Source organism: Leptodactylus fuscus, chromosome 5 (genome assembly GCF_031893055.1).
Source record: "Leptodactylus fuscus isolate aLepFus1 chromosome 5, aLepFus1.hap2, whole genome shotgun sequence".
Lineage (NCBI taxonomy): Eukaryota > Metazoa > Chordata > Amphibia > Anura > Leptodactylidae > Leptodactylus > Leptodactylus fuscus.
The window spans coordinates 116,500,002-116,519,566 of record NC_134269.1 but is presented as its reverse complement, the minus strand read 5'-3'; the positions used below and the strand labels follow the sequence as shown (position 1 = coordinate 116,519,566).

General features: G+C 42.0%; 1 protein-coding gene across 4 annotated transcripts in view; it reads left to right on the top strand.

The window, feature by feature from the left end:
* RELN (reelin) overlaps positions 1-19,565 on the top strand; it is a 372,556-nt gene that overhangs the window by 341,251 nt on the left and 11,740 nt on the right. For 2 of the 4 annotated variants that reach the window (XM_075274073.1, XM_075274071.1), the window contains exons 56-63: positions 8,280-8,522; positions 8,704-8,876; positions 10,721-10,794; positions 13,242-13,403; positions 14,229-14,386; positions 15,897-16,116; positions 16,207-16,404; positions 16,818-16,916. In XM_075274073.1, coding sequence (XP_075130174.1) covers positions 8,280-8,522; positions 8,704-8,876; positions 10,721-10,794; positions 13,242-13,403; positions 14,229-14,386; positions 15,897-16,116; positions 16,207-16,404; positions 16,818-16,916 — 1,327 coding nt within the window. Of the gene's footprint in view, positions 1-8,279; positions 8,523-8,700; positions 8,877-10,720; positions 10,795-13,241; positions 13,404-14,228; positions 14,387-15,896; positions 16,117-16,206; positions 16,405-16,817; positions 16,917-19,565 lie in introns of all 4 variants that reach the window. The other 2 variants (XM_075274072.1, XM_075274069.1) reach the window with 1 other exon arrangement.

Here is a 19,565-nt window from a genome sequence, read left to right as displayed (position 1 = left end):
GTGGAGGGAGCCTCTAAAAACCCCAGTTTGGACCAATTCATGGTGGAGGGAGCCTCTAACCAGCCCAGTTTGGGCAAATTCATGGTGGAGGGAGCCTCTAAACAGCCCAGTTTGGACCAATTCATGGTGGAGGGAGCCTCTAACCAGCCCAGTTTGGACCAATTAATGGTGGAGGGAGCCTCTAACCAGCCCAGTTTGGACCAATTAATGGTGGAGGGAGCCTCTAACCACCCCAGTTTGGACCAATTCATGGTGGAGGGAGCCTCTAACCAGCCCAGTTTGGACCAATTCATGGTGGAGGGAGCCTCTAAACAGCCAAGTTTGGACCAATTCATGGTGGAGGGAGCCTCTAAAAACCCCAGTTTGGACCAATTCATGGTGGAGGGAGCCTCTAAACAGCCCAGTTTGGGCAAATTCATGGTGGAGGGAGCCTCTAACCAGCAGAGTTGTGGGAAAGCAGGGTGGAGGGAGCCTCTAACCAGCAGAGTTGGTGGAAATCAGGGTGGAGGGAGCCTCTAACCAGCAGAGTTGGGGGAAATCATGTTGGAGGGAGCCTAGTATTAGCAGAATTGTGCAACGCTTATGGTGGATGAGTATGAGGATGCGGAGGAATTGGAGAGGTTGAGTACAGACATGGAGTTTCATGTTGGGGTGCTTTACACAGGTGGGCACAAAAATGAAGGCTCTATCCAGTGGTGGTTCATTTTTATCAAAGTGAGCCGGTCGGCACTCTCAGCTGACAGACGGGTGCGCTTGTCAGTGATGATGCCACCGGCTGCACTGAACACCCTCTCAGATAGGACGCTGGCGGCAGGACAGGACAGCACCTCCAAGGCATATAGGGCAAGTTCAAGCCACAGGTCCAACTTCGACACCCAATACGTGTAGGGCGCAGAGGGGTCGGAGAGGACAGAGCTGTGGTCGGAAAGGTATTCCCGCAACATGCGCCTATACTTCTCACGCCTGGTGACACTAGGACCCTCCGTGGCGGCACTTTGGCGAGGGGGTGCCATCAAGGTGTCCCAGACCTTAGACAGTGTGCCCCTCGTTTGTGTGGACCGGTGAGAACTTGGTTGCCTACTGGAGGAACTGCCCTCCCTGCCGCCAACGTCACATGCTGGAAACATCTCCATCATATTCTGCACCAATTGCCTGTGGCAAGCATTGATGCGATTGGCCCTCCCCTCTACCGGAATAAAAGACGAGATGTTGTTTTTATACCGGGGGTCAAGGATAGCAAAGATCCAGTACTGGTTGTCCTCCATGATTTTGACAATACGCTTGTCGGTTGTAAAGCACCCCAACATGAACTCAGCCATGTCTGCCACAGTGTTAGTTGGCATGACTCCTCTGGCCCCACCGGAAAGTTCAATCTCCATTTCCTCCTCATCCTCCATGTCTACCCATCCGCGCTGCAACAATGGGACGATTCGAAGTTGCCCGGAAGCCTCCTGTATCACCATCACATCATCGGACAACTCTTCTTCCTCCTCCTCCTCCTCCTCCTCCTCCTCCATTAAACGCAGTGAAGCGGACAGATGTGTGGACCTACTCTCCAGCTGTGACGGATCGGATGCTATCCCTAACTCCTCTGTGTGATCTGAGTTATCCCTGATGTCAATCAGGGATTCTCTCAGAACACACAAGAGCGGGATTGTAAGGCTCACCATCGCATCCTCAGAGCTCACCCTCCTTGTGGACTCCTCAAAGACCCGTAGGATGTCACAAAGGTCTCTCATCCATGGCCACTCATGGATGTGAAACTGAGGCAGCTGACTTTGTGGCACCCTAGGGTTTTGTAGCTGGTATTCCATCAAAGGTCTCTGCTGCTCAACCACTCTATTCAACATCTGAAACGTTGAGTTCCAGCGTGTGGGGACGTCGCACAAAAGCCGGTGTTGTGGCACATGCAGGCGTTGCTGGAGAGATTTTAAGCTAGCAGCGGCTACTGTCGACTTGCGAAAGTGGGCGCACATGCGCCGCACTTTCACCAGTAGCTCTGGAACATTGGGGTAGCTCTTTAGGAAACGTTGCACCACTAGGTTGAAGACGTGGGCCAGGCATGGAACATGTTGGAGTCCGGCAAGCTCCAGAGCTGCTACCAGGTTCCGGCCGTTATCACAAACGACCATGCCTGGGCCCAGGTGCAGCGGCTCAAACCATATTGCCGTCTCATCGAGGAGGGCATCCCTCACCTCGGAGGCAGTGTGCTGTCTGTCCCCCAAGCTGATCAGCTTCAGCACAGCCTGCTGACGTCTACCAACGCCAGTGCTGCAACGTTTCCAACTCGTAGCTGGGGTCAATCTAACAGCGGAGGAGGAGGCGGTGGCGGAGGAGGAGGCGGTGGCGGAGGAGGAGGCGGTAGAGGAGGAGGAGGAGGGGGGTGTTCTTCTCGTGTCCCTGCCAGGAATGTTAGGCGGGGAGACGAGGTACACCGGGCCAGTTTGGGAAGCAGTCCCAGCCTCAACTACATTCACCCAGTGTGCCGTCAGTGAAATGTAGCGTCCCTGTCCGCATGCACTTGTCCACGCGTCGGTGGTCAAGTGGACCTTTGTGCAAAGTGCGGAACTAAGGGCCCGCCTGATGTTGAGTGACACGTGCTGGTGCAAGGCGGGGACGGCACACCGGGAGAAGTAGTGACGGCTAGGGACGGCATAGCGAGGTGCCGCAGTTGCCATCAGGTCCAGGAAGGCGGGAGTTTCAACAAGCCGGAACGCCAACATCTCCTGGGCCAGCAGTTTAGCGATGTTGGCGTTCAAGGCTTGCGCGTGTGGGTGGTTAGCAGTGTATTTCTGCCGCCGCTCCAATGTCTGAGAGATGGTGGGTTGTTGTAAAGAAACGCCTGATGGTGCCTTTGATGGTGCAGGAGAAGGAGATAAGACAGGACCAGGGGAGGATGAGGTAGAAGTCAACAAAGTGGCGGAGGCAGATGAAGTGGTGTCCTGGCTCGTCCTCTGGAGTGCATCGCCAGCACAGTCAGCAGTGGCAGTGGCAGAGGCAGAGGCAGTGGCAGAGGCAGTGGCAGTGGCGTGAACGGCAGGCGGCCTTTGTCCTGCCGTTGCTGCCTGCCACTGATTCCAGTGCTTGGATTCCAAATGACGGCGCATTGAAGTGGTGGACAGGTTGCTCTTCTCAGAGCCCCTAATCAATTTCGAGAGGCAAATTGTGCAGACAACACTATATCTGTCCTCGGCGCATTCCTTGAAAAAACTCCACACCTTCGAGAAACGTGCCCTCGAGGTGGGAGTTTTTCGGGGCTGGGTACGAACTGGAACATCTTGGGAGATTCCGGGTGTGGCCTGGCTTCGCCTAAGCTGCTGACCTCTGCCTCTGCCTCTAGCTACCCTTTTTGGTGCTGCACCTGCCTCAACATCCACACTACTTTCCCCGCTTGACATCCCCCCTGTCCAGGTCGGGTCAGTGTCCTCATCATCCACCACTTCCTCTTCCAACTCCTGTCTCATCTCCTCCTCCCGCACAATGCGCCGGTCAACTGGATGCCCTGACGGCAACTGCGTCACATCATCGTCGATGAGGGTGGGTTGCTGGTCATCCACCACCAAATCGAACGGAGATGGAGGAGACTCTAGTGTTTGAGCATCTGGACACAGATGCTCCTCTGTTAGGTTCATGGAATCGTGACGTGGAGAGGCAGGTTGAGGGACAATGAAAGGAGCGGAGAACAGCTCTGGGGAGCAGGGACAGTTTGGGTTATTGTTCTGTAAAGCTTCGGAATTTTGGGAGGAAGGAAGACAAGACTGTTGGGTAATAGGAGGAGAGGAGGCAGAGTCTGACTGGCTGCTGGACAATGTGCTGTAAGCGTTCTCTGACAGCCATTGCAAGACCTGTTCCTGGTTCTCGGGCCTACTAAGGTTTGTACCCTGCAGTTTAGTTAATGTGGCAAGCAACCCTGGCACTGTGGAGTGGCGCAATGCTTGCTGCCCCACAGGAGTAGGCACGGGACGCCCTGTGGCTTCACTGCTACCTTGCTCCCCAGAACCATTCCCCCGACCTCGCCCACGGCCTCGTCCACGTCCCTTTCCGGGAGCCTTGCGCATTTTGAATTCCTAGTTAGAAATTGGCACTGTATACCAGTAGTAAAAATTGTGGGTGCACGTAACCCCAATATATTCTTTGAATTCCCAGTCAGACACTGGCACTATATGGCAGTAGCAAGAAATGAGGGTATTTGTATTCCCAATATATTCTTTGAATTCCCAGTCAGACAATGGCACTGTATACCAGTAGTAAAAATTGTGGGTGCACGTAACCCCAATATATTCTTTGAATTCCCAGTCAGACACTGGCACTATATGGCAGTAGCAAGAAATGAGGGTATTTGTATTCCCAATATATTCTTTGAATTCCCAGTCAGACAATGGCACTGTATACCAGTAGTAAAAATTGTGGGTGCACGTAACCCCAATATATTCTTTGAATTCCCAGTCAGACACTGGCACTATATGGCAGTAGCAAGAAATGAGGGTATTTGTATTCCCAATATATTCTTTGAATTCCCAGTCAGACAATGGCACTGTATACCAGTAGTAAAAATTGTGGGTGCACGTAACCCCAATATATTCTTTGAATTCCCAGTCAGACACTGGCACTATATGGCAGTAGCAAGAAATGAGGGTATTTATAACCCCAATATATTCTTTGAATTCCCAGTCAGACAATGGCACTGTATACCAGTAGTAAAAATTGTGGGTGCACGTAACCCCAATATATTCTTTGAATTACCAGTCAGAAACTGGCACTATATGGCAGTAGCAAGAAATGAGGGTATTTGTATTCCCAATATATTCTTTGAATTCCCAGTCAGACACTGGCACTATATGGCAGTAGCAAGAAATGAGGGTATTTGTATTCCCAATATATTCTTTGAATTCCCAGTCAGACAATGGCACTGTATACCAGTAGTAAAAATTGTGGGTGCACGTAACCCCAATATATTCTTTGAATTACCAGTCAGAAACTGGCACTATATGGCAGTAGCAAGAAATGAGGGTATTTATAACCCCAATATATTCTTTGAATTCCCAGTCAGACAATGGCACTGTATACCAGTAGTAAAAATTGTGGGTGCACGTAACCCCAATATATTCTTTGAATTCCCAGTCAGACACTGGCACTATATGGCAGTAGCAAGAAATGAGGGTATTTGTATTCCCAATATATTCTTTGAATTCCCAGTCAGACAATGGCACTGTATACCAGTAGTAAAAATTGTGGGTGCACGTAACCCCAATATATTCTTTGAATTCCCAGTCAGACACTGGCACTATATGGCAGTAGCAAGAAATGAGGGTATTTGTATTCCCAATATATTCTTTGAATTCCCAGTCAGACAATGGCACTGTATACCAGTAGTAAAAATTGTGGGTGCACGTAACCCCAATATATTCTTTGAATTCCCAGTCAGACACTGGCACTATATGGCAGTAGCAAGAAATGAGGGTATTTGTATTTCCAATATATTCTTTGAATTCCCAGTCAGACAATGGCACTGTATACCAGTAGTAAAAATTGTGGGTGCACGTAACCCCAATATATTCTTTGAATTCCCAGTCAGACACTGGCACTATATGGCAGTAGCAAGAAATGAGGGTATTTGTATTCCCAATATATTCTTTGAATTCCCAGTCAGACAATGGCACTGTATACCAGTAGTAAAAATTGTGGGTGCACGTAACCCCAATATATTCTTTGAATTCCCAGTCAGACACTGGCACTATATGGCAGTAGCAAGAAATGAGGGTATTTGTATTCCCAATATATTCTTTGAATTCCCAGTCAGACAATGGCACTGTATACCAGTAGTAAAAATTGTGGGTGCACGTAACCCCAATATATTCTTTGAATTACCAGTCAGAAACTGGCACTATATGGCAGTAGCAAGAAATGAGGGTATTTATAACCCCAATATATTCTTTGAATTCCCAGTCAGACAATGGCACTGTATACCAGTAGTAAAAATTGTGGGTGCACGTAACCCCAATATATTCTTTAAATTCCCAGTCAGACACTGGCACTATATGGCAGTAGCAAGAAATGAGGGTATTTGTATTCCCAATATATTCTTTGAATTCCCAGTCAGACAATGGCACTGTATACCAGTAGTAAAAATTGTGGGTGCACGTAACCCCAATATATTCTTTGAATTCCCAGTCAGACACTGGCACTATATGGCAGTAGCAAGAAATGAGGGTATTTATAACCCCAATATATTCTTTGAATTCCCAGTCAGACAATGGCACTGTATACCAGTAGTAAAAATTGTGGGTGCACGTAACCCCAATATATTCTTTGAATTCCCAGTCAGACACTGGCACTATATGGCAGTAGCAAGAAATGAGGGTATTTGTATTCCCAATATATTCTTTGAATTCCCAGTCAGACAATGGCACTGTATACCAGTAGTAAAAATTGTGGGTGCACGTAACCCCAATATATTCTTTGAATTCCCAGTCAGACACTGGCACTATATGGCAGTAGCAAGAAATGAGGGTATTTATAACCCCAATATATTCTTTGAATTCCCAGTCAGACACTGGCACTATATGGCAGTAGCAAGAAATGAGGGTATTTGTATTCCCAATATATTCTTTGAATTCCCAGTCAGACAATGGCACTGTATACCAGTAGTAAAAATTGTGGGTGCACGTAACCCCAATATATTCTTTGAATTCCCAGTCAGACACTGGCACTATATGGCAGTAGCAAGAAATGAGGGTATTTGTATTCCCAATATATTCTTTGAATTCCCAGTCAGACAATGGCACTGTATACCAGTAGTAAAAATTGTGGGTGCACGTAACCCCAATATATTCTTTGAATTCCCAGTCAGACACTGGCACTATATGGCAGTAGCAAGAAATGAGGGTATTTATAACCCCAATATATTCTTTGAATTCCCAGTCAGACAATGGCACTGTATACCAGTAGTAAAAATTGTGGGTGCACGTAACCCCAATATATTCTTTGAATTCCCAGTCAGACACTGGCACTATATGGCAGTAGCAAGAAATGAGGGTATTTGTATTCCCAATATATTCTTTGAATTCCCAGTCAGACAATGGCACTGTATACCAGTAGTAAAAATTGTGGGTGCACGTAACCCCAATATATTCTTTGAATTCCCAGTCAGACACTGGCACTATATGGCAGTAGCAAGAAATGAGGGTATTTGTATTCCCAATATATTCTTTGAATTCCCAGTCAGACAATGGCACTGTATACCAGTAGTAAAAATTGTGGGTGCACGTAACCCCAATATATTCTTTGAATTCCCAGTCAGACACTGGCACTATATGGCAGTAGCAAGAAATGAGGGTATTTGTATTCCCAATATATTCTTTGAATTCCCAGTCAGACAATGGCACTGTATACCAGTAGTAAAAATTGTGGGTGTATATAGCCCCAATTCTATTGCTAGGGGACTTGCAGGGTATTTCTGGGGTGAAGGTGGGGGGGCACACCGTTGGAACGGGTATCGGGGTATATATCGGGTATACGGGAATACACTGACAGTGTATTCCATTCAGGATGCTGGGAAAGCTGGGTTGCGGCGATTGAGCCCGTCAGTGCCACGTTACACTGACAAGCTTCTCCCTGGAATTTAGCTCTTATAAGAGCTGTTGGTTGTCTTCTCCTTCCTATCCTAGCCTGTCCCTGCCTACCCAGAATCTAAGCCCTAGCTAGCTGGACGGAAACCTCCGTCCTCGGTGAATTGCAAGCTCAGAATGACGCGAACCTGGGCGGCGCTGTTCTTTTAAATTAGAGGTCACATGTTTTCGGCAGCCAATGGGTTTTGCCTACTTTTTTCAACGTCACCGGTGTCGTAGTTCCTGTCCCACCTACCCTGCGCTGTTATTGGAGCAAAAAAGGCGCCAGGGAAGGTGGGAGGGGAATCGAGTAATGGCGCACTTTACCACGCGGTGTTCGATTCGATTCGAACATGCCGAACAGCCTAATATCCGATCGAACATGAATTCGATAGAACACTGTTCGCTCATCTCTAGTAGTAATATTATGTATTTAGAGACATATTCTGATCCATTCCTCTAAATCAGCATTACTTTTATATCCTTGTTTTAATGTAAAACAAAAAGAAGTCCAGAGCCGTACTAAATACTAAAACCTGTCACAGCCAATGGGTTTGGAGTCCTGTCCATTTTTCTACTTATTTTAATGTAGATATACATTCACTTGTAAAAAATCTGCCAACTAACTGACTAGGAAAAACTGCATTTTTTTTCTTTTTGTACTTTTTGTAGGTATCTCTTGGACGCTGCTTCATGAGATGGATTACCAAAAATACATGGAGGTCCGCTATGATTACATTCTTCTTCCAGAGCATGCCCAGACCAACACAACTCGCTTGCGATGGTGGCAGCCCTTTACCATCAGCAATGGTTATATTGTTCCAGGTCCAGATCGGTCTCAGTGGGCCCTTGATAACATATTAATTGGGGGTGCTGAGATTAACCCGAGCCAACTTGTTGACACATTTGATGATGGTATGTTTATAACTGTGTTATATCACTGTGAATAGACAATGTTATAGTGCTAATGCTATACAGAACACAATTTTGTTAGTTCTTGGAAATGACCGATTGAATTTTATTGACATATTTTCAGCTCCCTGTGATACTATCTGTGATATCAGAAAATAATTCATATTTGTTCTCCTACTAGAAGGTACGTCCCATGATGAACACTGGAGTTTCTACCCCAATGCTGTAAGAACAGCTGGTTTCTGTGGCAACCCATCATTTCATCTTTATTGGCCAAACAAAAAGAAGGACAAAACACACAACATACTGTCGTCCAGAGAGCTAATTATACAACCTGGCTATATGATGCAGTTCAGGGTAAGATTTATATCCAGCCATACACATAAGTGAAAATCCATCTGTGAAAACTGTGTCCCTTTTTTGAGGTCAGCATTCTGTACTGAGTAAAAGGGTATTCCCATTTGGGTATTCATGGCTATAATCACATGATATGTCATAAATATTCCCTCCTCTAGCCTCTTCTAGGACCTGCGCTCTATCTTGAGTATATGGATTACTGGACCTCTCATGAACGCAGAAAAGGGAGACATGGGCGTGTATGCCTGGGTTTCTTAGTTCCCTTGTATGGAAGTTCAGAAAAATAATGTTACAGGCTGCCTTGAGAGAGATGCTGGTTCTAAAGATGGATCCCAGATGTATTGGCCATTTAAGGATTATCATGCCAATATAACTGTCCAGCTGAGACTACCCCTCTAATTTCTTAATATGTCTGTATAGTGTTTGCTCCACCTTTATACACTAGTGTACACTTGTACATTAACTGGCCTGTAAGTGCCTACATTTTCCATAGTGGTGGCTGTGGAAAGCCTAAATGTTAATATTTCACTCTATGGTTAAGTACATTATTTGAAACTCATTATCAGAAAAGCAAAGCCAACCCATCAAACAGGTAAAACTGAAAAAGAATCAGCACAGTGGGGCATATTTATCAATACTGTTGAACTTTGCACTGGCTTTAACCCTCTCCATCCCATCCACGTATTTATATGTGGCACTTCACTTGCAAAGGATGTATGTAATGTATGTAAATATGTCCTTGCTACTTATGCTTATCTCTCAGGATCCATTTGAACTATGCAGATGTTCTTGGATTTATTTTAAATGATACCAAGATCATGATGATAACCCTTACAGATGCGGAGCGATTTGCTGGTAAAAATGATGTTCAGCATTGAGGTCTCAAGGGAGATCCCAATTCCTGACAGTGTTTTTAACAGCTAACAGCTAGCTTTTTAAGAGCTATCATGATGATCATGATTGTCATCTTTAAAATGAATCCAAGGTAATTTTCATAGTCCTGAGATATGGGGCTCTAAAGTGTCCTCCCCCTCCAGCCAGTATCTTGGGAAGTGTGTGAAGGAGGAAAGAGGGGGAAAGAACACAGCTGCAGACTGTATGTGAGGGGGTGGGGGGATAGCAGAGATTCCTGTCCATGTTTCTGTCCAGAAAAGTAGTGACTTTTATTTATAAATATGCACAAGTATGTTGAATTTATTCCAGTAAAATAGTGTCCAGGTATGGACGTTTGCTTTAAAATATCATACTACAGGTTACAGTAGAGTATGGTGCTGATACAGAATACAGTATGTAAGGTGACTATGCTGTATATTCTATATGCCCATAAAAAGGCACAGTGACTACAGTAATCAAAGAATCCCAATAATTCTGTTAATTTATTAATTATCTGTGTGGTTTCTTTCTAATCAGCTTCAGCTAAATCTATGGTCACAGGTCTTAGCATAGTTATAACCAACCATATATATCAATTATTTCACGTTAACTTTAACAATGAGAAATTGTCAATAATAATATCCAGTTGTGCAGAACATGCTGTGTATAATGGAATTATATGGAGGAACTGTTAAAGGATTATCTTATCTTCTCTATAACTTATATACCAGAATACAGACCTATTCTATTTATTTGTTAGGAGGAGTAAATGCTTACTGTTATTCACTACATTGTTAGGACTATGTCCCATTGCACCTTGTTATTCCCGTTTACATTTATCTTGTGTCACTTTCCATTCTGTATGGATGAATTTCTGACTTGCCCAAATCCTTTTAACAAAACCACTAAAATATAACTTTTATTCTTTATAAAGTTTGTAAACGTCCTCCTTTTTCCGTACTGTTTTTCAGATTGTGGTGGGTTGTGAAGCAAATTCATGTGTAGATCTTCATTCTGTTATGCTTGAGTATACAAAAGATGCCAGGTAAGGGGGAAAATACCAGGGTTAGTCTCATTCAATTAAATGTATCACATGAGGATAATCTAGGACTTTTCCAGTTGGATACTTTTTTGATGCATTTGAATGGGGTTACAAAAACCTATTGTAATGGATTGTGGACGGATTTGATGAGAATTTTGCTGCAGAATCCAGACATAAATCAAATAGAAGACAAGTGAAACAATAATCTTCACAGTTATGTGCAAAAGTTTTAGGCAGGCATGAAAAAACTGCTGCAAAGAAAGAATACTTTATTTTTGTCAAATAACAAAATTCAAAGTGAATGAACAAAAAAGAAATCTAATTAATTCAATATCTACCTTCCAAATAACATCAATTTCTCCAGGTACACTAGAAAGGAAGGAACGCGACAGGGAAATTGTTCCTCTTAGTCTTGCCATGGTGTATGACCTGTGAAAGGCTATCATAGACATCATGTGGTAGTCAGTTAGCTGTGCTTAACTATGTCAGTCTAGTCTAGTCTCACCACTGTGAGCAGACAGTGTAGTATTTGGATATTTCCTAGCAATTCAAAGTCCCCTGATGAGTGGCGCAAGACGGTGCCAGGAAACGCGTAGGGACTAGGGATCTATATATGTAATATACCAGGGACATATAGGGGCAGCTGTGGACTGCCCTTGTCAGGGCGGGAGTTATTTGGGCTCTGAGGGTTAACTTTAGGTGGCATTACAGGTAAAAATCCTTTGCTGGACCCTTGACCCTATCTGATTCTCCCACCTGTGAGACAACCCTGGTAAGACCGTTTTAAATTACTTTATATGAGAGACGGATCTTGACTCTGCTGCATTGGTGAGAATTGAGCGGTGTATGTTTTTGAGTCTATTGTATTTGTGACTACTCATGAATATGGTCTTAATAGGAGGACCTTGTTTGAAGGGACCTTTTTAAATAATATAAATAAATGTTATGTTTTAAATATTTGCATCAGTGCTTTTGCTTATGACCTGTGAAAGGAAACAGTCTTAAGTCTTATTCACACAGGATTTTTTGATCAGGATTTTGACACAGATTCCGTGTCAAAATCCTGACCAAAAAAACGGCTTCCATTCATTTCAATGAGAGATGGTTATTTCCTTTTTCCACTCGCGGGAAAAAAGAAGCAACATGTCCTTTCCTCAGGTGGATTCCACGGCTCTTTCAGCCGTGGACATCCGTCTAGCGACACTCCTTCCCGACTAGGCTCATTCATTTGGGCCTAATCCGGAGCGGAATGCCGCGACTGGATGCTGGTGCACTGTACCAGCATCCAGTCGCGGCTAGCTGCTTTTTGGACCTGATTCTGAGCTGGACTCCGCCTCAGAATACGGTCCAAAAAACTGCCCTTGCATTCCTATGTGAACCCGGCCTTACACACCCTCGCCTTTGTAGCAGTTTTAGGCCACTTGCACTGCTGTTTCAGTCAATCATCTACATATGACAATGATGATCATTATCACCTGTTTTGTATACACCTGACTACAAAATCCACAACTTTATGCAAGTGCTGTTTTGATGGCAAAGGGTGGTCACACCAAGTATTGATTTAATTTACTTTTCATTTTTGTTCATTCTCTTTGCTATTTGTTAATTGACAAAAAATGTACTAATCAAAACTAATAGCACTTCTATTTTTTAAAGCATTCCTACTTTGCAGAACTTTTCCCCTTCTATACCTGCCTAAAATGTATGAACAGTACTATATACTGTATATGTGCCACTTACCAAGATAATAGTTACATTATTCCTCATTCACATCTGGTAATCCGTTCGGGAAGTCCACATGGGGACCCCACGAACAGACTACTGAATGCACTGGCAAATGGTGTGCAGTGAAAGCACACAAACCCCATAGACTATCATAAGGTCCGTGTGCTGTCCACACAAATCATGCGGACATGAAAGCAGATCACAAAGTACTTTTCTGTCCGCATGTTCCGTGCAGACACTGCGCAGAGAGCACATGGACCCCATGATAGTCTATGGGGTCCGTGTGCTTTCACTGCACACCGCTTGCCAATGCGATCAGCACTCCATTCGGGGGGGGGGGGGGGGGCCCTATACGGACTCCCTGAACAGATTACCAAACATAGATGTGAACGAGGCATTACAGTTTTATTGGAACACATTGCTATAAGGTAGTATACGAATGAGCTTTCCCCCATACATAATAGGTTAGTCTTCTAGATATGTGTCGATATTAATTAGCTGTCACTATCTTATATTTGTTAAAAATAATACAAATACAAAATACAAAAATTGACCATCAGGGAAATGTAGACAAGGCACATTTCATAAATATGCTTTTCATTATTCATTACTATACAATGCCTTGATTTGCATTGTGGAAAATAACATTTTGACACTCTGCAACACTTCCCATTAGAATCGTGTTTCTCTAGTTGACCTTTCCTTCTGTTTATTATTTCTAACAGAACAGATTTATGGCAGCTGGTTCAGACGCAGTGTCTTCCTTCCTCATCAAATAGCATTGGCTGTTCTCCATTCCAATTCCATGAAGCCACAATCTATAACTCTATCAACAGCTCAGTGTGGAAAAGAATAACTCTGCAACTTCCAGACTATGTTTCCTCCAGGTATGCAGTAGTCATTGAGGACATAACAATAATTTTCCTTAGATTATCTTCTACTTGAAATCTTTTCGTATGATTGGTATTTGCATCTCTTTAGGTTTTAACTGAGGTGACAGCAGAAGTTTTGTATTTTAATGTCAAAGACATATCTGTATTAGTGGAATATTCTTACAAAGTGCAAATTACCTTCATGAAGAGCATAAAAAAAATCTAATTTTGTCTAATTTTACACAGCCTACTCTGTCTCTGGAAATGTTGTCTCTCTTTTATTTCCACTGGTTGTACAATGTGATTCCAAACGTTTCTGTGTGGGTCGGGGTATTTTGTTCATAAACATAATATATTTAACGTATGCATTCCTCTCATGTAGTATGGCAATTTTCATTGGAACCAAAACTTAACAGCATTATTCCAATTGGTTGGAACTTAGTTGTATTGTAAGGCCTGATGCTATAAAATAAACAATTGTTGTGAAGTCAATATGAAAAAGACTTCACACACATGATTACTGTTCACAGAATCACATGACCATGGACCGTACATCACATGACCATGGTCAGGATTTTATCCACTAGAAGAAATGACAGCAAGCAGAGATTTAGAAAACCATGAGGAATTGATAGAGAAAGTATATTGGAAAATTGTACAACTTTTTATTATACAAATAATAACATCTGTCTCTCAGTATTGGTCTGAAAGTGGCCAAACCCTTTAAGTATAATTGATTTGCCAATAACTTTGTGTGCAATAAAACCTTTTCTGCAACTGTTCCTGGTTTCTGCCTTTATTGCAGACTAAAAAGTTGTCACTATTTTTATTATCCCACAGTGCTACACAATTCCGTTGGATTCAGAAAGGGGATGAGTCAGAAAAACAGAGCTGGGCTGTTGATCATGTATATATTGGTGAAGCTTGTCCTAAGCTTTGTAGTGGACATGGATACTGTACAACTGGAGCTGTTTGCATATGTGATGAAGGATATCAAGGTAATTTTGTTAGAAGAGTGAATCCAAAAAAATAAATAAATAAATCAGAGACTAAAGTGTTATTCCCTTCTTAAAATGTTATAAGTTATGGCTCAGTGGGTAGTTATTCTGCTATGTAGGCAGCTGCTCCATAGCTCTGTTCATATGAATGGGGTTATGTTGTAGTTCAAGGTGTCACATTCAGGGTCTCAAGGCATCACTGTCCAGGCAAAACTTGTGAAGGTGCTGTAAATCTTAATAAGTAGGGGGTTTGAGAAGAATGCATCTTATGGAGCCACCATGTGCTTCAGAATTTATAAGCAGCAAAAAACTAATACACAAATCTATATAAGTGTCAGACTGCCGAAAGAGAACTGATGGGCTCCCATTAAAAATTTCAATATTCTTGTCATAGGTCATCCCAATACACTGGTGCTCACAAGCTATTTAATATTAAGGGTAAGGTCACATGGAGTAATGTGCCGCGTGATGTGGCACGTATACGCCGTGTGAGATTTTGCGGGCCGTATACACTCCAATTGATTTCAATGGGAGCGTGGATTGTAAACGCCGCGTTATTTTGCGGCCGCAAAATAGCGCCGCATATCCGATACCGGCTCCCATTGAAATCAATGGGAGCGTATACGGCCCGCAAAGTCTCACACGCCGTATACGTGCCACATCACGCGGCACGTTATTCCGTGTGAACTCCCCCTAAGGTGTTTGTGTCTCTAAACATCATTTGCAGATCTACTTAGCAAACTTAATGCACTATGTAAGACTGGTGGAAAATTTGCTACATTTAGGCCGGCAAAAAAATGCAGCAGCAAAACCACAGCATTTTACAGTGCCTGCATGGTGGATGGGATGCGCTAGAATCCCATTCACACCATGTGGAAAAATATTTGCAGCAGACACACTGCAATTTCCAAAACCATTGTGGTTTTAGACATCACAGCAAGTCAATTATACATGCAAAAGCGCAGGTAGTTTTCATATAGGTATAATGGAAGCAGAAAGTCTGCAGAGGAAACCTCTGCAGACATTCTGTGAAGTGCTGTGGAAAAACTGCGATGTGTTGCTGCCACGGTTTTTCCCACAACACTCTCTTGCTGCAGAAGATGGCCTTAGCCAATGTGGGGCCTTAGCCTTATGGTAGAAACTGTCTCCAATTTGATGAAGAGGACTCATATTCCCAAGCTACTCTGTTTATTTGTCAGTTTCTTCCTCTCCACTTATCTCCAAGGGACAAAATCAGACTTAACTATGTTAATTCTTACTTTTGCAGTATTTTTAAGGGGGAGTCAAAAATTTACCAAACATCTTGCACCAAGATGTACTCCGCAACACTGGAACATAATCAGTTGAAGGCAGCGGACATACTGTATTTAAATACTTAGGGGTAATAGTAAAGCTACAATTACAGGACTGTGTTACTGATAATCTGAGATGGAACAAAGAGGACAAATGAAATGTCAGATGTTCGATAAATAGTAAAATAAATTTATTTATTTTTTTTTTTTTTTTGCAGGTGACGATTGCTCATTGTTTAGACATGATCTCCCAAGCTATATTAAAGATAATTTTGAATCTGAAAAGGTAACAGAAATTAATTGGGAAAATATTCAAGGGGGCACAATTGGAAATGGATGTGGTCAACTCGCACCCTATGCTCATGGAGACTCCCTTTATTTTAATGGATGCCAAATAAGACAAGCTATAACAAAACCACTTGATCTGACCCGTGCCAGGTATGACAGATTTAGTCTCACACTAAGATACTAAATGGAAAAATATAAATTGTTATCTAAGCATTCTTTTGCTTCTGCTTCTTTTAACAGCAAAATAATGTTTGTGCTTCAGATCGGAAGCATTTCCCAAACCGAGAGCTGCAATACTAACTTAAGTGATGCAAATACGGTAGATAAAGCAGTGCTCTTACAGTACAGTGTAAATAACGGGATAACATGGCAAGTCATTGCACAGCACCAGCCAAAAGACTTTATACAAGCGCAAAGAGTTTCTTACAATATTCCACTGTAAGTAACAATTTTTCATTTACAGTTAAATTGATTTTATTAACAAAAGGGTTTTCTGGGAACGCACATTGATAGCCTATCCTTGCCCTGCAGACCTCCACCTATAAGCAGAGCAGACTGTTCACTGGTTCTTTAATGGTTATCTGTATGTGTAGTTGTGTCTGGTACTGGAGCTTAGCCCTATTTATGCTGCTGTGTATATACAAACATGTGCAATATTCAAATTCTGCTAGCAAACCTCCACCAATCACACACAAGATTGTCAATATGTTTACACACAAAAAATCCCTTTGGATCAATATAGTAAAGTATTCACCAATATTACAGTTTATCTTTACTTACTGTATTGAAAACTAGTATTGACTTGTAATCTGTATTCGTGTAGAGTAATTCTTACTTTTCTTTCGCTACAGAGAAGCCCGTATGAAAGGAGTCTTATTACGGTGGTGGCAGCCACGCCACAGTGGATCAGGTCATGATCAGTGGGCTTTGGACCATGTAGAAGTTGTACTGTGAGTATCTGCTATGCTCATATATTTGCTAAATAGAAACATTCCAAAACCCATTCATCTATCTCTGTGTGGATATGTAAGTATCCACATTTCACACACATCACTGTATACTCTATAGTGACTGAGCTGACCAAGTTTAAGGCAGTTATCCCAAAAAGGTAATTTTGAGCATTTTCACACGATAATTATTTTGCATTAGTATTTGTTAACCTAAAACAGAATTAGAACCTACACAGAGAAAAAGTGTAAGTGCAATATTTGCTGCCTTGCCTGGTTTGGTTGATGCAAAATACTGTTCATGTCATAAAAGCTAGATATATGGTGTTTAACAGCTAGTCTCATAACACATCCTGAGAATGAACGAATCTTGGCTCCAAGCAACAAAAGGGCATCTCTACTGAAATGAATGCTCTTACACAGGCAGGAATTGATCAGTTTTCTGCATCAGTATTTGTAATTTATAGAATTCTGGGCAGATTCCACTTCTGGTTTTGGCTTACAAATTCTCAGGCAAAATACTCTCCAAATACTGATTGTGTGAATGCGACCTAAATGTGGATTATGGATAATAATTTGTTGTATGATCAGTGAGCATCCTATCCTAACAGTAAGCACGCCACACCGTCATCTATTAGACTTTAAAAGGAAAGGGTGACCAATTTTTTTAAATTATTTCTTAAACGCATATAGTGAAATACATTTATTTTTTTTCTCATGTTTTTGTTTTCTGATTGTAGATTTTTTTCTTTACTCTATTTGCTATACATGATTATGGTGGCCGCCATCTCGCCTGAGCTTCTCCTCTGCTCTGTTAGCAGCATTTAATTATATGCTTTACAACATAGTCATGGCCATATGCAGCAATAGACTGGAGCTCACTCATTGAGGTTTATGAGAGCATTTTCTAGACAGAGAGTTTAGCACATAAGCAGTGACCTCATCTATTGTCAGTAGTGGACACAATCATGTGTCACAATGGGTGTTATTGGTAGAGGTGCTAAGTCCTATTGTGATCATGGCAGTCTTGTCTGTGATAGAAGTGAGGTCACTGCTGAAATGAATTAGCAAGTGTAAGAGGCTTTAGTGAAGATAGCAGGATATCATCATTATTAAATATATATATATATATATATATATATATATATATATGTGTGTGTGTGTGACATGATTAAAAAATAATCAAATATTCTTAAAAAATGTTTCTCATAAAAAAAAAACTTGGTTTAGAATGAATAGACTATTTTGGTAACACATTCCCTTTAAGGCTTTATTCACACTATTGAGTGTGCGATCTGAGTGTCTTTCTGTTATTTTAATGGAAGGCACTAAAACAACACTGGGATGATGTCTTGATCAATATGTAATTTTGAGAAAACCCTTTAACAAGTAACTCCAGTTATCTCCAACATATAGCATCATTTAAAAATATTTCATAACCAGTAATTTTTTCATCTACACGCTGGCGTAGACCTCAGAGATAGAGGACAACATTTACTATAAAGTTTATGCATAGCCAATACTTCTTTTTAACAAATTTTAAGAATTGCCACACAGCACACGACAATTTGCAAAAGTGGCAAGAAATGGGGAAGGAGCTAGAATTTACAGGGTGTCTTAAAGTTTAAGAGAAGTTTAGGCAACTGTAACTGTACCTTTATATAGATTTGGAGCATATTGCTACAACTTTTTTTTTTTATACTAAATGAGTCACGTTTGTTATAAATGTCGTTTAATAAAAGTGGTCTAGTCAAGGACAAGAGTTATTAGGGGAAACAAAGTCACATTTTCTTTCAAGACAGTCACTAATACTTGAGGCCAATAATATTGATGTTATTTTCCATTATACAGGCCAACATAGAGTAATTCCACTTTGGGATAGATTACTCCTCTAGGATACTTTTATTTATGAAGGGATTTAAGTTTTGCATATATTAGTTGTATGTACCTTATGTATTCCTAACGGTGCAATTTACTAAACAGTAATCAGAAACTGGCATAAATGATAGCTAAAATCTATGCCAGCTACAAGATCTGACAATGCCACAGAGGGTAGGAGACGTGCCTAAGTTATGGAGATAGGAGAAGCATTAGTCTCTTTATAAATTAAGAGCATCTTACTCTGCCACAGGACAGATGAAAACTGGCATAGGATGAAGTACAGATTGCTGGATAATTGTTTCTCATCGCTTTATCACAGGATTGGCAATTCTGAAATGTTAGCAGAATAAAACCTATGGAATTTAAGAGCAGCACTATCTGCAGAATAGGGATAATAATAATGCAGTTACAACTGAATCCATTTCCTAGGCTATATGTTAAAGGAATAAGCAAATACTCTAAAACTTTCTCAATGTACTCATAATTCTTTCTAGAGAAGTATTTGGGTTTTTAGGCCCCGTTCACATCTGCATTCGGGTTTCTGTTCGGAGAGTCCACTTGTGGATTCCCTGAATGGAAACCTATACGCATTAAATAGCAGTTACCTAAGAAAACCCACAGACCCCATAGACTATAATGAGGTCCATGTGATTTCCATTCGGTTTCAGCACGAAACATGCGGAGAAAAAAGTGCTGATTACAGGACTTTTCTCTCCGCATGTTTTGTGCAGAAATAAGACGGGCCCTATTATAGTCTAGGGGGGCTGCAGG